The sequence below is a fragment of the Parasteatoda tepidariorum genome, chromosome 9 (genome assembly GCF_982258835.1).
Source record: "Parasteatoda tepidariorum strain Cologne lab strain chromosome 9, Ptep-v5.0, whole genome shotgun sequence".
NCBI classification, from domain to species: Eukaryota; Metazoa; Arthropoda; class Arachnida; order Araneae; family Theridiidae; genus Parasteatoda; species Parasteatoda tepidariorum.
The window spans coordinates 13,356,643-13,369,551 of record NC_141763.1 but is presented as its reverse complement, the minus strand read 5'-3'; the positions used below and the strand labels follow the sequence as shown (position 1 = coordinate 13,369,551).

General features: G+C 34.1%; 1 protein-coding gene across 1 annotated transcript in view; it reads left to right on the top strand.

The window, feature by feature from the left end:
* The first annotated feature begins 9,260 nt into the window (after nt 1-9,260).
* LOC107441438 (sorting nexin-5) overlaps nt 9,261-12,909 on the top strand; it is a 28,630-nt gene continuing 24,981 nt past the window's right edge. Inside the window, 2 exon segments of the mRNA XM_087150897.1 lie at nt 9,261-9,399; nt 11,329-11,547. Coding sequence (XP_087007023.1) covers nt 11,335-11,547 — 213 coding nt within the window. The 5' untranslated portion in view covers nt 9,261-9,399; nt 11,329-11,334.

Below are 12,909 nucleotides of genomic sequence, written 5' to 3'. Positions count from 1 at the left end.
ATATATATATTATTAAATATGCAATTAGACCTCAGATTGGTTTTTATTTGTAAAGCAAAAGTGAATAGGAATTCGTTAAATTGAGATCTAATTTAAAACTTTCCTTTTTCAAAAATTTATTTTGATAACATATGTGCCTAAAATGCAAGTTAGAAATGTTTTTTAATTGATAAATACATTACAAAAATCATAATTTTTGTTGCACCGTTTATTTATTTAGCCAATAGTGTAGATTTTTAATCATTCTGTGCATTCCTTTTCAATAAAACTAGCTTTTAAACTATTTCAATCAAATATATATATATTTTAAAGAGAAACTTTCTCATCACATTTTAAGATATATATTAACTTAATTTAATTTTACACATATATTTTTTAAGATATACATTTAACTTAAGATATATATTAAACTTAATTTACCTAACTGTGTGAGTTATTTATGACTTAAGTTTTAAGAGTTTATGTATTGAAATAATTTGAAGACAATTATATATGTGGTTTCACCTTTATAACATAAAATATATAATGAAAAGAAATGAGTTATTTAAAATAAAGACATATTTCTTTTTTTCTAAATTTTGATTTCTTGTGTTAGTTTGAATGATTATAAAAATAGATTTTTTTAAGATAATTTTTTTCTTCATATTCTGAGAACGACTTAAATAGGTAGTTTTTCAGCTTAATAGGTAGTTAAATAGATAGTTTTTCATGTGGGTGAGGTGTTTGATGTTCAACTTTAGGTTATTATTTTTCAACCTCAAGTGTAGATTTAAATAGTTGTAGAGGTATTTATTTATCTACCAAAGGTGTGCCATTTTACACTTCGAGTTATTATACACTGAAGAGCCAAAAAAACTGGTATACCTGCCTAATATCGTGTAGGGTACCTGCGAGTACGCAGAAGCGCCGCAACACGACGTGACATGGATTCGATCAATGTGTGAAGTAGTGCTGGAGATAATTGACACCAAGAATCCTGCAGGGCTGTCTATAAACCAGTGGGAGTAAGAGGGGGTGGGGATATCTTCTGAAAATCACGTTGGAAGGCATCCCAAATATGTTCAATAAAGTTCATGACTGGGGATTTTGGTGGCCAGCGGAAGTGTCTAAATTCAGAAGAGTGCCGCTGGCCACCAAAATCCCCAGACATGAACTTTATTGAACATATTTGGGATGCCTTCCAACGTGATTTTCAGAAGATATCCCCACCCCCTCTTACTCCCACTTATGGACAGCCCTGCAGGATTCATGGTGTTAATTATCTCCAGCACTACTTCACACATTGATCGAATCCATGCCACGTCGTGTTGCGGCGCTTCTGCATACTCGCGGGTACCCTACACGATATTAGGCAGGTATACCAGTTTGTTTGGCTCTTCAGTGTAAATCAACCTCAAGTGTATGTTTTGATACTTGGAAAGGTTATTTTTTATTAACCTAAAGTGTTTCATGTTCTACTTTGGGTTATTATTTCTTAACCTCAAGTATATGTTTATGTATTTTTAGAGGTATTAATTTATTAACCTGAGATGCAAAATTTTTGCACTTCAGGCTTTTATAGCTCAACCTGAAGTTGTTTTTTTAATGCTTACGAAGATAATACTTCACAAACTTGAGGTGTTATACGGTCTGCCAAGTTTATTAATTTTTAACTTTACTATTATTTATATTGTATAAAGAATAGTGTATATCTTAATATTTTTCACTTAATTCATCAACCAGAAGTTTTTTGATATTACACCTTTGGCAGTGCGAGTAACTGCTTCTTTTGTTAAGCTATAAAAGAAAGCTTCAAATGCATAATTCTCTTCTGCAATTTTAATAGATTCAATTAATATACCTTGAAACGACACTTATCACAAATTCCACAGTTTTAAAAAAAATTATTTGTAGGAATTCGTAGTGTCGCGTAGAAGGAAACGGAATCCTGATGACACTGATTTATTGAACACGTCCAACGTAGATGGAAAAGGGTATTCGCCAAGTCGATTTCTTCCTGTATGACTTGGCGTATAATTGACAATAAATCAAAATTATCTTCAATGCCGCAACTGATAAGACATTTGGTAGTCTTTCAAACTTCCGTTAATTAATTATTCGCTGCTACCAGGATCCCGCAGTGGACTGATCGTTAAGACACGGTTCCCGGCAGATCACCGAATTCAAGCATCACTGACTGTGGTCAGTGTGCGGGTGGGTGACCACTTGGACTAGTCTGCATAGGAACCGAATGTGTGCGGTATTGGTCCTCTTTAAACTGTTCTACTGCAAAGTGCTCGACTTCGCTTGCAGGTCGTCGGGCTACCGAAGCGGGGGTGCCATCCCCTCCGCAGAGGATCAAAATTGTGATGGCATGTCTTTGGATCATCCTCAGGGATATTTTCCCAGACCGTCGCCAATAGCCCATTGTGCAACTCGAGTGCGACGTAAATGAACTACTACTACTTCTCGCTGCAGCCAGGCGTCGACATGTTGACAGGATTAAAGCGGCAGTTGTTGTTACCTCTTTGGTAAGTAAAACTTGAGAAATGTTTTCTGCGATGCCCTTCATAAGATGAGAAACTTTGTTTGCTTCACTCACGCTTGGGTTGACGCGATGACATAATCCCAGTACTGCTTAAATGTATCAAAGGTTCGTCTCTCAATGTTGTTGAACTCGGGGCTTTCAATTCTTCTTCGGCACGATACACTGATTGAAAAATATCAGAAAATACTTCTTTTAATTTCGTTCTGAATGCTGTGCAAGATGTCAATAGACTTGTATTATTTTCAAACCACAACTTGGCAGTACCGCTTAAAAAAAAGTAGGCGGTTGCAAAACATGTTCCTTCGTCCCACTTATTATATTTGATGAAAAGATCATATTCTTTTACTCATGCTTCAAGAGCCGCGATGGCTATGGGGGTAGAGCGTTCGCTTTCCAATGAGGGGAACCTGGTTCGAATCCCAGCGATGGCTGATAGATACGAATTCCGCTTCCTGCTTGCACCGAACACAGTGCTGACGTGAAATATGAGTGGTAGACGGATCATGGTACAGAGTCCCTTTGCCGTTAGGCTAACCGAGGGAGGATCTCGTGGTCTTCCTCTGCATGTAACGCAAATGCGGGTTAGTTCTATCAAAATAGTCCTCCACGAAAGCAAATTTCTCCCAATACTTGATCCAGAAGCCGGGATAACCTGGTTGGTAGGGCACTAGGCCCATGTCCAAGAGTTTGTGGATTCGATCCCAGCCGGCCGAAGACTTCCCGTGTGACTGATGCACGTCAAGTTTGTCGAGGCGTAAAGTCCTCCATGTTCCCGTAACAAATCAATACCTCTGGGGGTACTGATCCAGGAGTTTGCTTGTCTTCTGGATTGGATTCAAAATTACAAGGCTACGGAGTTGAACATTAATAGAAGTAAATCCAAGAATTGGGTCGGCTGTTCAACGACGGTTATAAAGTAAAATCATGCTTCAGGACTTAGGCTGGTTTCTCCAGAAAAAGAAGACGGATAACGGATGTGTTGGACAATCGGAGTAGTGACGGGTGTTTTGGGCATGTTTGAATATTCTGGCTCGAAGAGGCGACTCCTTAAATCACGTCCCGCAGTGGACTGATTACTAAGACAGGATCAGTCTGCGTAGGGACCGAGGGTGTGCGGTATGGGTCCGCGTTAAACTGTTCTACAGTAAAGTGCTCGACTTCGCGTGCAGGTGGTTGGGCACCATCCCCTCTGCAGAGGATCAAAATTGTGATGGCATGTCTTCGGATTATCCTCAGGGATGTTTCCCAGACCGTCGCCAAATAGCCCATTGTGCAGCTCTAGTGCGACGTAAATGAACTACAGCCTTCTTAAATCACCATCCAGATCTGCTTCAATTACACGGTGCTCCTACCAAATGTCACGTAGAAAGAAACAGAATCCAGATGACTCTCAACGCTGATTTATTGAACACGTCCAGCATACATGGAACAGGGTAACTACGTTTCTACTTCAAACGCACATGAACTTATATACAATTAAATAAGGAACAGGAAATGATGTAACAGAAACTTCTAGAAACCTCTAGAAGACATTCGGATAATAAATAAAATTTTAGTCAGCATATTCTATACATATTCACATTTTATTCCATCTGGGAAGACAGAGCTCCGAACCTTTGTTTTACTAACGTGATAACCTTCACCGCTCGGCTACTCTGACAGACGTCAATAGTTTTATTAGGTAGATTATGTAAGGTGTTTAAAGCCATGAAACTACAAATTTAAATAATTAGTCAGCTGACATTCAAAATATTTTTATTTAAAACTAAATTTTCATTTTTTTTTTTTTTTTTTTTTTACAAACAGACAAAATTATTTTAAATATTGATTCTGTCTCCCTGTTTAAACTTGGAAGTATTGGAACCTAATTAAAAAATATGAATTAGTAAAAAAGCCATATTTAAATTAATAGCGACAGGTTTTAAAATATTAGAATCATATGATCTTCAACAGAATTAATTAAACAAAAAATTTTTTTTTCATGATTTAAATTACCTGGACAAAATAAATTTTCTTTTTTAGATAAATGTCATTCGACTTCTGTCATTTCTATTCAACCTTCATAGCTAAAAGCGTTTTAAAAACGTGACAGGTAATGAAGCCACAAAATAAAATACATTGAAGAAAGTTCTACCATTAACAACATTTAAAGAAATTCAAATATGTAATTTCAATCTTATTGGGAAATTTTAACAGTTTTTATTTTCCCATAATTGAACCTATATCTTTCATTATGGTAAAATATCGGCCATTAACGGGGTTTGAACCTCGGATACCACAATTTGTTGCTTCCGATCACTAAAATCAAGATCAAACGGTCACACGTTATCTGGCTTTGCGACTTATAACAAGCTTTAAGTACTTCCCCGCGCTTTTACAATGAAACCATATTGTGCCCCATCGCGAGCCCCCTCATTTGTAGTAGAGTGTATGATAATATAATATCTGGTCGAGTTCGAAAATTATAGTTTAATATTAAGGGGAGATATGGGGGCCATTTATATGTACAGAGTCTTAGCAACGAATCCTCCATTTTAACTCTATTATTCACACATATAAAAAATAAAAATAATAATTTTAAGAATAGAAATATTTTATTTACGTTACAATATTTTAAAATACATAAAAAAATATATTTTTATGAAATATAGTTATTAAATATTGCCCATGATCGGGATTAGAAACGACCTTCTGGTGTAATAATTTTTTTTCTTAATAACTAACTGCACTACTATCCCAAAGTAAATAATTATAGACAAATTAGGAGGCACAATATTTAAGTATGTGTGTACACATTTCTAAATGCATATAATAGCCTTAAAAATAAGAAATTATTGCTTATATACTGCATACGTATAAGGCTCAAAAATTCCCCCTATATTAACCTGTAATATTCATACTCGGTCGAGTATTAGATTATAACATTCTGTACTACCATGCGAAAGAAAATATTTATCGACAGATTTGGGGGGCCAGCAATATAGCACAGTATTTAAGTACGTATGTATATATTTCTAAGTGCGTATAATGGCTTTAAAAGTTGCTTATATACTGAAATTGTTGTTTATAAATGGCATGTGAATAATAATGAATAAAATAGTGAGTAAATAAAATATTTATTTACGTAAATTATTATTTTTCATTAGACAAATTAGGGAGATCACAATATGGGACAATATGTAAACATGTATATATATATATATATTTCTAAGTGCGTGCAAAAGAGTTAAAAGCGAGAAATTGCTGCTTACATACTATATGGCCCAATTACTCCCCTTAATATTAACCTATATTATTCAAACTCAGACAGGTATTACATCATAACATATGTACTACTATACCAAAGGAAATAATTATAGAAAATTAGGTTGACCATAATATCAAAGTATGTATATCGATATTTCTAAGTGCGTGTTTTCGCTTTAAATATAAAAAATTGTTACTCATATACTACATATATGGCCCTATACCTCCCCTTAATATTAACCTATAGTATTCATTCAAACTCAGTCAGGTATTATGTTGTACGATACTATACTGCTATTACCGGAGGAAATAATTATCGACAAAAAAAGGGGCACAAAATAAGTCATTTAATTAGTCATTCAATTTAGGCATGTATGTTTATATTTCTAGGTGCGCTTAATGGTGTTAAGATGGAGAAATTAATGCTCTTGTTATTAATATCCCAAAGCATCCCTTTGTATTTACGTATAACTTTTAAACTCGGTCTGATAATAGTATAGTATTACCATAAAGGAAATTACGATAGACAAACTACGGGTCCTCCAATGTGGCCCAGTTTCAAAATAAGATGCGTTGCCCAAGATTTTTTCATTGAAAAATTGCGGGAAATCACTTAGCCCACTTATACATTTGCCCGGTATGTCTCACATGAATGTTTTTTTAGGTCAAGTGCTACAGCCCAGTATGCATTTAACCGGTACTTTGAACACTAATGTTTCTCCTAATCTGTACTCATCAGATATGAAAATATCGAATAAATATAATAATATTAACAAATGAGTTAATATCAAATCGGATATAACAAATATTTCGGACGTTCATCAAAGCGACTATGTGATTGCTGACATTCACCGGTGAAAGTCGACATTCTCTTGATTTCGGTCCTTCACGGTAACATACATACATAAAAATAAATTTCAAAATATAGATAAAACATGGAAAAAATATAAAGATTTTTAAAAAAGAGAAGTTAAAAAAATATTAAAATAATTAAGTATAATAATTTATTAAATAATTAATCATAAAATAATTAATTATTAAATAATTAGTTTTCTTGTTCTCTTATCTATATTTTTTACTTATTTTATGAGTTCTATGTAATTGCAGCCTATACGCAGTAAATGAAACTTATTTTTATTTTTCTTAAATTTCTTTGTTAATTTCTCTTTTCTTTTTTTGTCTTTATTTGCCACTGGAACTACAATTTTAAATTTTAAGTACGATAGAATATATCATTTATATTTGGTTTACGATGAAATTTGCCAAATTATTATTATTTTTTTTTTATTCGATTCGGACCATATTGCAGAATTATATCTTCATCTTAGCTGTAAATTAATCTCTTTTTTTTAATGCTTATTTGTCAAATGCTTCATAATTTATTTCATTTATTGCAAGGAATAAAAGTTAAGTATTCCCGCAACATCCCATAAAGGTTTAGGTTCCATAATTTCGTAAAGGTTTAGGTTCCATAATTTCGTAACCAGCTATATGATTGAAGCAATGTGGGTGGCATTGCGCAGTCTACTTTCTAGATAAGCTGGACGGGCTTTCAGCGGCTATTGCAGATCGGACCTCAGTTCTTCACAACAGTTAAGTGCCTTACTACTGACCTTACTACTTTAGTGTATCTACCACTACAAGTATACAATTCCAATTCACTAGTATATAAGACATGTTAACTCGATTCTATGTTGGGATACCTTTTCATAGAGGACAGTTGACATTGTCGATGTGACTCTCCTGCCTCCCCACATTGATGACCCGGACGTGATGTGAACACTACTATCTCGACAAAAACTTTCACTTTGATTTGAACACGCCAACAAGATGGATGGTCCACATTGAAGAGTTGACTTGCTATTTGTGACTGCGACATTATCCAACTCCTCGCGCTGTTGCTACTCAGTCTCGATCACACACAACGTCGGCCCGTGTACACTCGACTGCTAATGGCAATACAGGAGTGACCACGATCGTGAACTTAATACAGCTCTCACGTGCAGCACTAAAAAATACGGTGATCCTAATACAGCTCTCCAGTCTGCTCTAACCAGCAATGAATCAACTATTTGTATCCCGTTCATCGAATTATATCACAGATAAAATTCTGGTGGTGGGAGACTGAAGTGTATCAACCACTACAAATATAAAATTCCAATTCACTAGAATATAAGACATGTTAACTCGATTTTGCGTTGGGGTACCTTTTCGTAGTTGACGGTTGAATTTGCCGATAATTACTATCCTCTCAATTAGTAATAAAATATATTTTTTTTTTATTAAAGGAAATGTCTTATATTTTTGATTCAATCAAATTAAAAATTTTATTAGGCAAAATGGGAATCGCCATTTCTAAAAAAATAAGTTCACAACGCCTCTGTTATTAACGTTATTGCTGTAGTTCATTTACGTCGCACTAGAGATGCACAATGGGCTATTGGCGACGGTCTGGGAAACATCTCTGAGGATGATCTGAGGACATGCCATCACAATTTTGATCCTCTGCAGAGGGGATGGCACCCCCGCTTCGGTAGCCCGACGACCTGCACGCGAAGTCGAGTACTTTAAGGTAGAACAGTTTAACGAGGACCCATACCGCACACCCTCGGTTCCTACGCAGACTGATCCAAGTGGTTACCCACCCGACGTTATTGTTGGAATAATGAACTAATTAAATTGAACTTCAGAAACTTTTGTAAAAGGATAGTTGACAAGGGATAGTGGACCCCCATCACTGCTCATCCCCCAGAGTATCAAATTCACAAATGATGAAAGAAACAAATTTGGGTACTTTTCTTGCTGCAAGGGATATGCGATGACGGTAGCAGCTACTCAAATAGGTGTATTTAATTAAAAAGGCTGAAAACCAAGCAACAGCCCTCAGGAAAACAAACGGATCTTATGCTATCAACATGTTATCTAAGTAAATTCTATTAGAAAGAAGTATTTTTTTCATATAACATTCATACAACTAAAATAAGAACTCCTCCAGACATTCGTCTGGATCCTTTGGCGGTGACTATGTAACGAGGTATGACTATTTGAAGTAGGGGTGTGGAGTCCCTGTTTAGAAGTGATTTCGGTCCATTGTGTCTCTTCTATCTATTGTGTAAGTTCTTGAGTGGAACTACCCTCCCTAAAACGCGCCATTCTTTTTTCCATAGCACCAAACGGCCTTAGACTTTGTGGCGGGAGGAGTTCTTAGCTCAGACAAACTATAGTTAGATGATGCCACAAGCAACAAATAAAGAAGATTGAACGTACTTCTACTTGCTTGATCAGTTGTTATGGTAACCATGCAGTCGCAGTTATAAATTTTAAACGCTTTATTTCTACTTTTTTTTTCTTCATTGAAAAGTTTGAGAAGAAATTTTTAAACTCTAAGTTCGCATGCGAAAATAATTAAATATTATAATCATTGAAATGAAGATGAAATTTAAAGATAGGATGCATTTATGAATACTTCTCAACTCAAATTTAAAGGAAGCAGACGCTGCAATGCGATACACAAACTGTGAAACGCCTACCGTTTTTGTTTTGAATTATTCCAAGTCTTTCATTTTGTATTGGTGTTCACGTACAGAACAAAAGCATCTTCAAATGCTAAATGTCATTTCAAAGCTGTAATATTTTTTTGTTTAATTTATTCTATGCATCTATTCTGTGTTTTTATGCATCTAATTATTTCTTATAGAAATATTGCTTATATTTATCTTATAAACTTCAATGTTAACTACTAACTGCTAAAATAAATTGTTTTAAACTTATATCAAATTACGTGTGCATTTTCGGGATTTATTTTTCATTCTAATAGGAAAATGTGATTACAAATTATTTTGTAATCTTTGCCTGTAGTTACACTTTAGATTCAGTGTTATTGTATTTTTTTTTTTTTTTTTGAAAAAAAAAAAATTCAATGTTATTGTATTTTCATTTATCAGGGTAAAAAAATATGTTGCTTTCACAGTTTTTCAAAATTTTTACTGATTCTAACAACTTCTGATGATAAAATATGAACACATTTGGCATAGTTTGACTCTAATTGATGTCTCAATTGAAAAGAAAATAAATCAGATTGTATCTTTGATTGAAATAGACTATCATTTTGTTACTGCAAAGCCCAGTGTTGTCTGAACTGTTTTGAACGCATAGCCGTTTGACAAAAATAATAATAAATTGTAACCCCTAATTATATACATTTTTGTGTGTCAAAAATGGGGGATATTTCCTTATCAGTACCTATTTACACCACCTACCTTAGCCAAGACGTGAAGAGATCTTTATACTTGCAAAAACTTTAAAAATTTATGTAGTGGTTTGTTGAAAATATATGTAGTGGCTTATTAAAATTATATGTTATAGTGGTTTGCCAAAATATATGTAAATAGTGGTTTGCCTGGAGGCTGCAACAAGTTATATCCTATGAATTATTCCTTTTTTGTCCTTTTTTAATTTTTCACATGCCCATTCCCAGTTTTTGTTAAAATGTTACAACTTTTTGGTGCATGTACCGTTATGAAAATCTTCCCAAAAGATTATCTTTTATGTATTTAACATTTCTATTAAGATTGAAATAAAAAATAGTTTTGTGTATTAATATTTTTAATTGTGATTATAATTGTTTATAGTGCAACTAAAATAATTTAATCGGTTTTCTCCATACATAAAATTTTTTAAAGAGAAGTAGGAAAAACTAAAATCAAAATTAGAGCTAGTGAGAAAAATTCAGCGTATCTTTCAAGTGCTAATAAATGTGGCTGCGGTTAAGATTTGCATGATTTAAATCGCTTTATTCTAATCTTGATTTGAATCATGATTAAAATATAGGTTTAAATCACCTGATCTAAAAAAAAATCTATTTAAATTGTGATTTTTTTTAAGAGTCAATAATTTAAACAAGTTTATTAAAACGAATTTAAATGTAAAATATATTTTTCAATATATAATTAATAAATATATTCTTTACAGTATAATATTTTTAAAAGTCTGATTTCAGTGTTATTGAATTTTTTTACTGAGAAATAACAAAAAAGGATTTACACATAAATTATTACATTGAAGTGCCCTTTTTGAAAATGAGATTTTTTTTACCATAATGATTTTCACCACGTAGCAAAAGCGTGCTGTTTACATTGTTCTATTCAACGTTGTTCATTATTCATTCAGCCACAATCCATTTCGACTTAATGTTGATTCATAGCATATAGAAGCGGCAATCATTTTACCTGTTTGATGATATACTTGATAAGCCGCATGTGCGTCTACTGAGCTGGGTTTGAGCTCTGTTGCATTTGAAAGATATTCTCAGTTTCACGCTTCATTTTCTGCCCTCCGATATTGAACCGAAAAATCTTTTTATGGGGGCTAATATAATCAAGAAAAGAGTTCTTTATCAGAAACTAGTTATTTTATCATGATCATATAAAATCTTTGAAAATGATTTGCATTTTGTTAGTGTATATAGTGCTTAAAAATACTCTGAGTACTTAAAAAGTTATTTTTTATTGAGATATTTGGCTACGCACCCTGATTTATACTTTTGTGTTCTCAAGGTAGACATGGAAGAAAAGGAAACATCCAATCACCTTCCCAATGAAGAGAATGAAACCTTTTCCGAACCGAACTCCCCCACTCTAGAGACGGTATCCGGTTTTTCAACCTGTTCCTCTCCCCTCCCACCAGAGCCATTCGAGCCTTTGTTTTCTGTGAAGTTTTCTGGAAATGTAGAAAAGGACGGTGATGTTGTTAAATACACTATCAAAACAAAAAAGGTATGATTTTGCATAAAGTTTTTTTCTTAAAATTTTTTTTAACTGATTCTGTAACATTAACTCCTGTGTGGTTTGTTTCATTTACGTAATTTTTTTTACAAGAAAAATAAATATTGTGTGGTAAAAGTTAACTCTCTGGAATGCTCTGGACTCTACTGTGGAGAGAGTCACGTCGACAATGCCAACTTTCATCTATACAAAGGTACCTCAACATAGAATCGAGTTAGGGTGTCTTATATACTTGTGAATTTGAATTGCAATTTGGTAGTGGCAGATACACTACAGTACTCCCCCACCAGAATTTTATCCGTAACATAATTCGATGATTGGGATATCACTAGTTGATACATAGCTGTTTTGTGAGAAGCAGGGAGAGCTGTATTAAGATCACTGTATTTTTAAGTGCTGATTGTGAGAGATGTATTAAGTTCATGGTCGTGGTCGCTCCTGTGTTGCATTAACAGTGGAGTGTATACAGGCCGACGTTCTGTGCGATAGAGACTGATTAGCGATAGCACGAAGAGGTGAATAATGTCACAGTCTCAAGTAGCAAGTCAACTTTTCAATATTAATCATCCATCTTAGTAGGCGTGTTCAAATCAAAGTGGGAGTTTTCGTCAAAGTTCACATCTTATCCGGGTCGCCAATGTGGAGAGAGTCACATCGACAATGCCAACCTTCATCTATCTAAAGGTACCTTTATGTAGATTCGAGTTAACATGTCTTATATACTAGTGAATTGGAATAGTATTTTTGTAGTGGCAGATACACTACATCTACAAATTCCCCATACTTAAGCTACAAAACAAAAATCTGTCTTTTTAATATTACTATATTTTCCGGAAAAAAAAGGCGTAATGAAAAAAAAAATCGCAATGGATGCTTATAAAGAATTAGCAATACCCGTATAGCAAATATGATCATTTCATGTAGCAAACTGAAGTTTTAATTTCTAAAGCTTACTTTTAAAATAAAGCCGATCACTGGTCTTGCGGTTACTCTACTGAACTACGGGACCAGTGGTTATGGGTTCAAATCCCACCGTAGACGTGGATGTAACTTTCTCTCTCTCTCTGTGTTCTATGCCCTTTCTTTTGTGTGAATGTAACCCACCCTATAAACTGGTTTATGGTTGTATGACGTGGGTAACGCCGCTCCACCGCTGTGACTCAGCGAAAGGTGCCCACTGGGTAACGATAAGAGAGTAGCAATTCTGGATTTTCTGTGGCCAAAGGGAAAATAGACCAGACTGTCCACTATTAAAAAAAAAAGACTTAACATTAATTGTGTGTTTCCATCACATAAAAAATTTAAGCAAATTTTGATGAATAATGATCTAGTGTTCAAATACAGACAATGAAA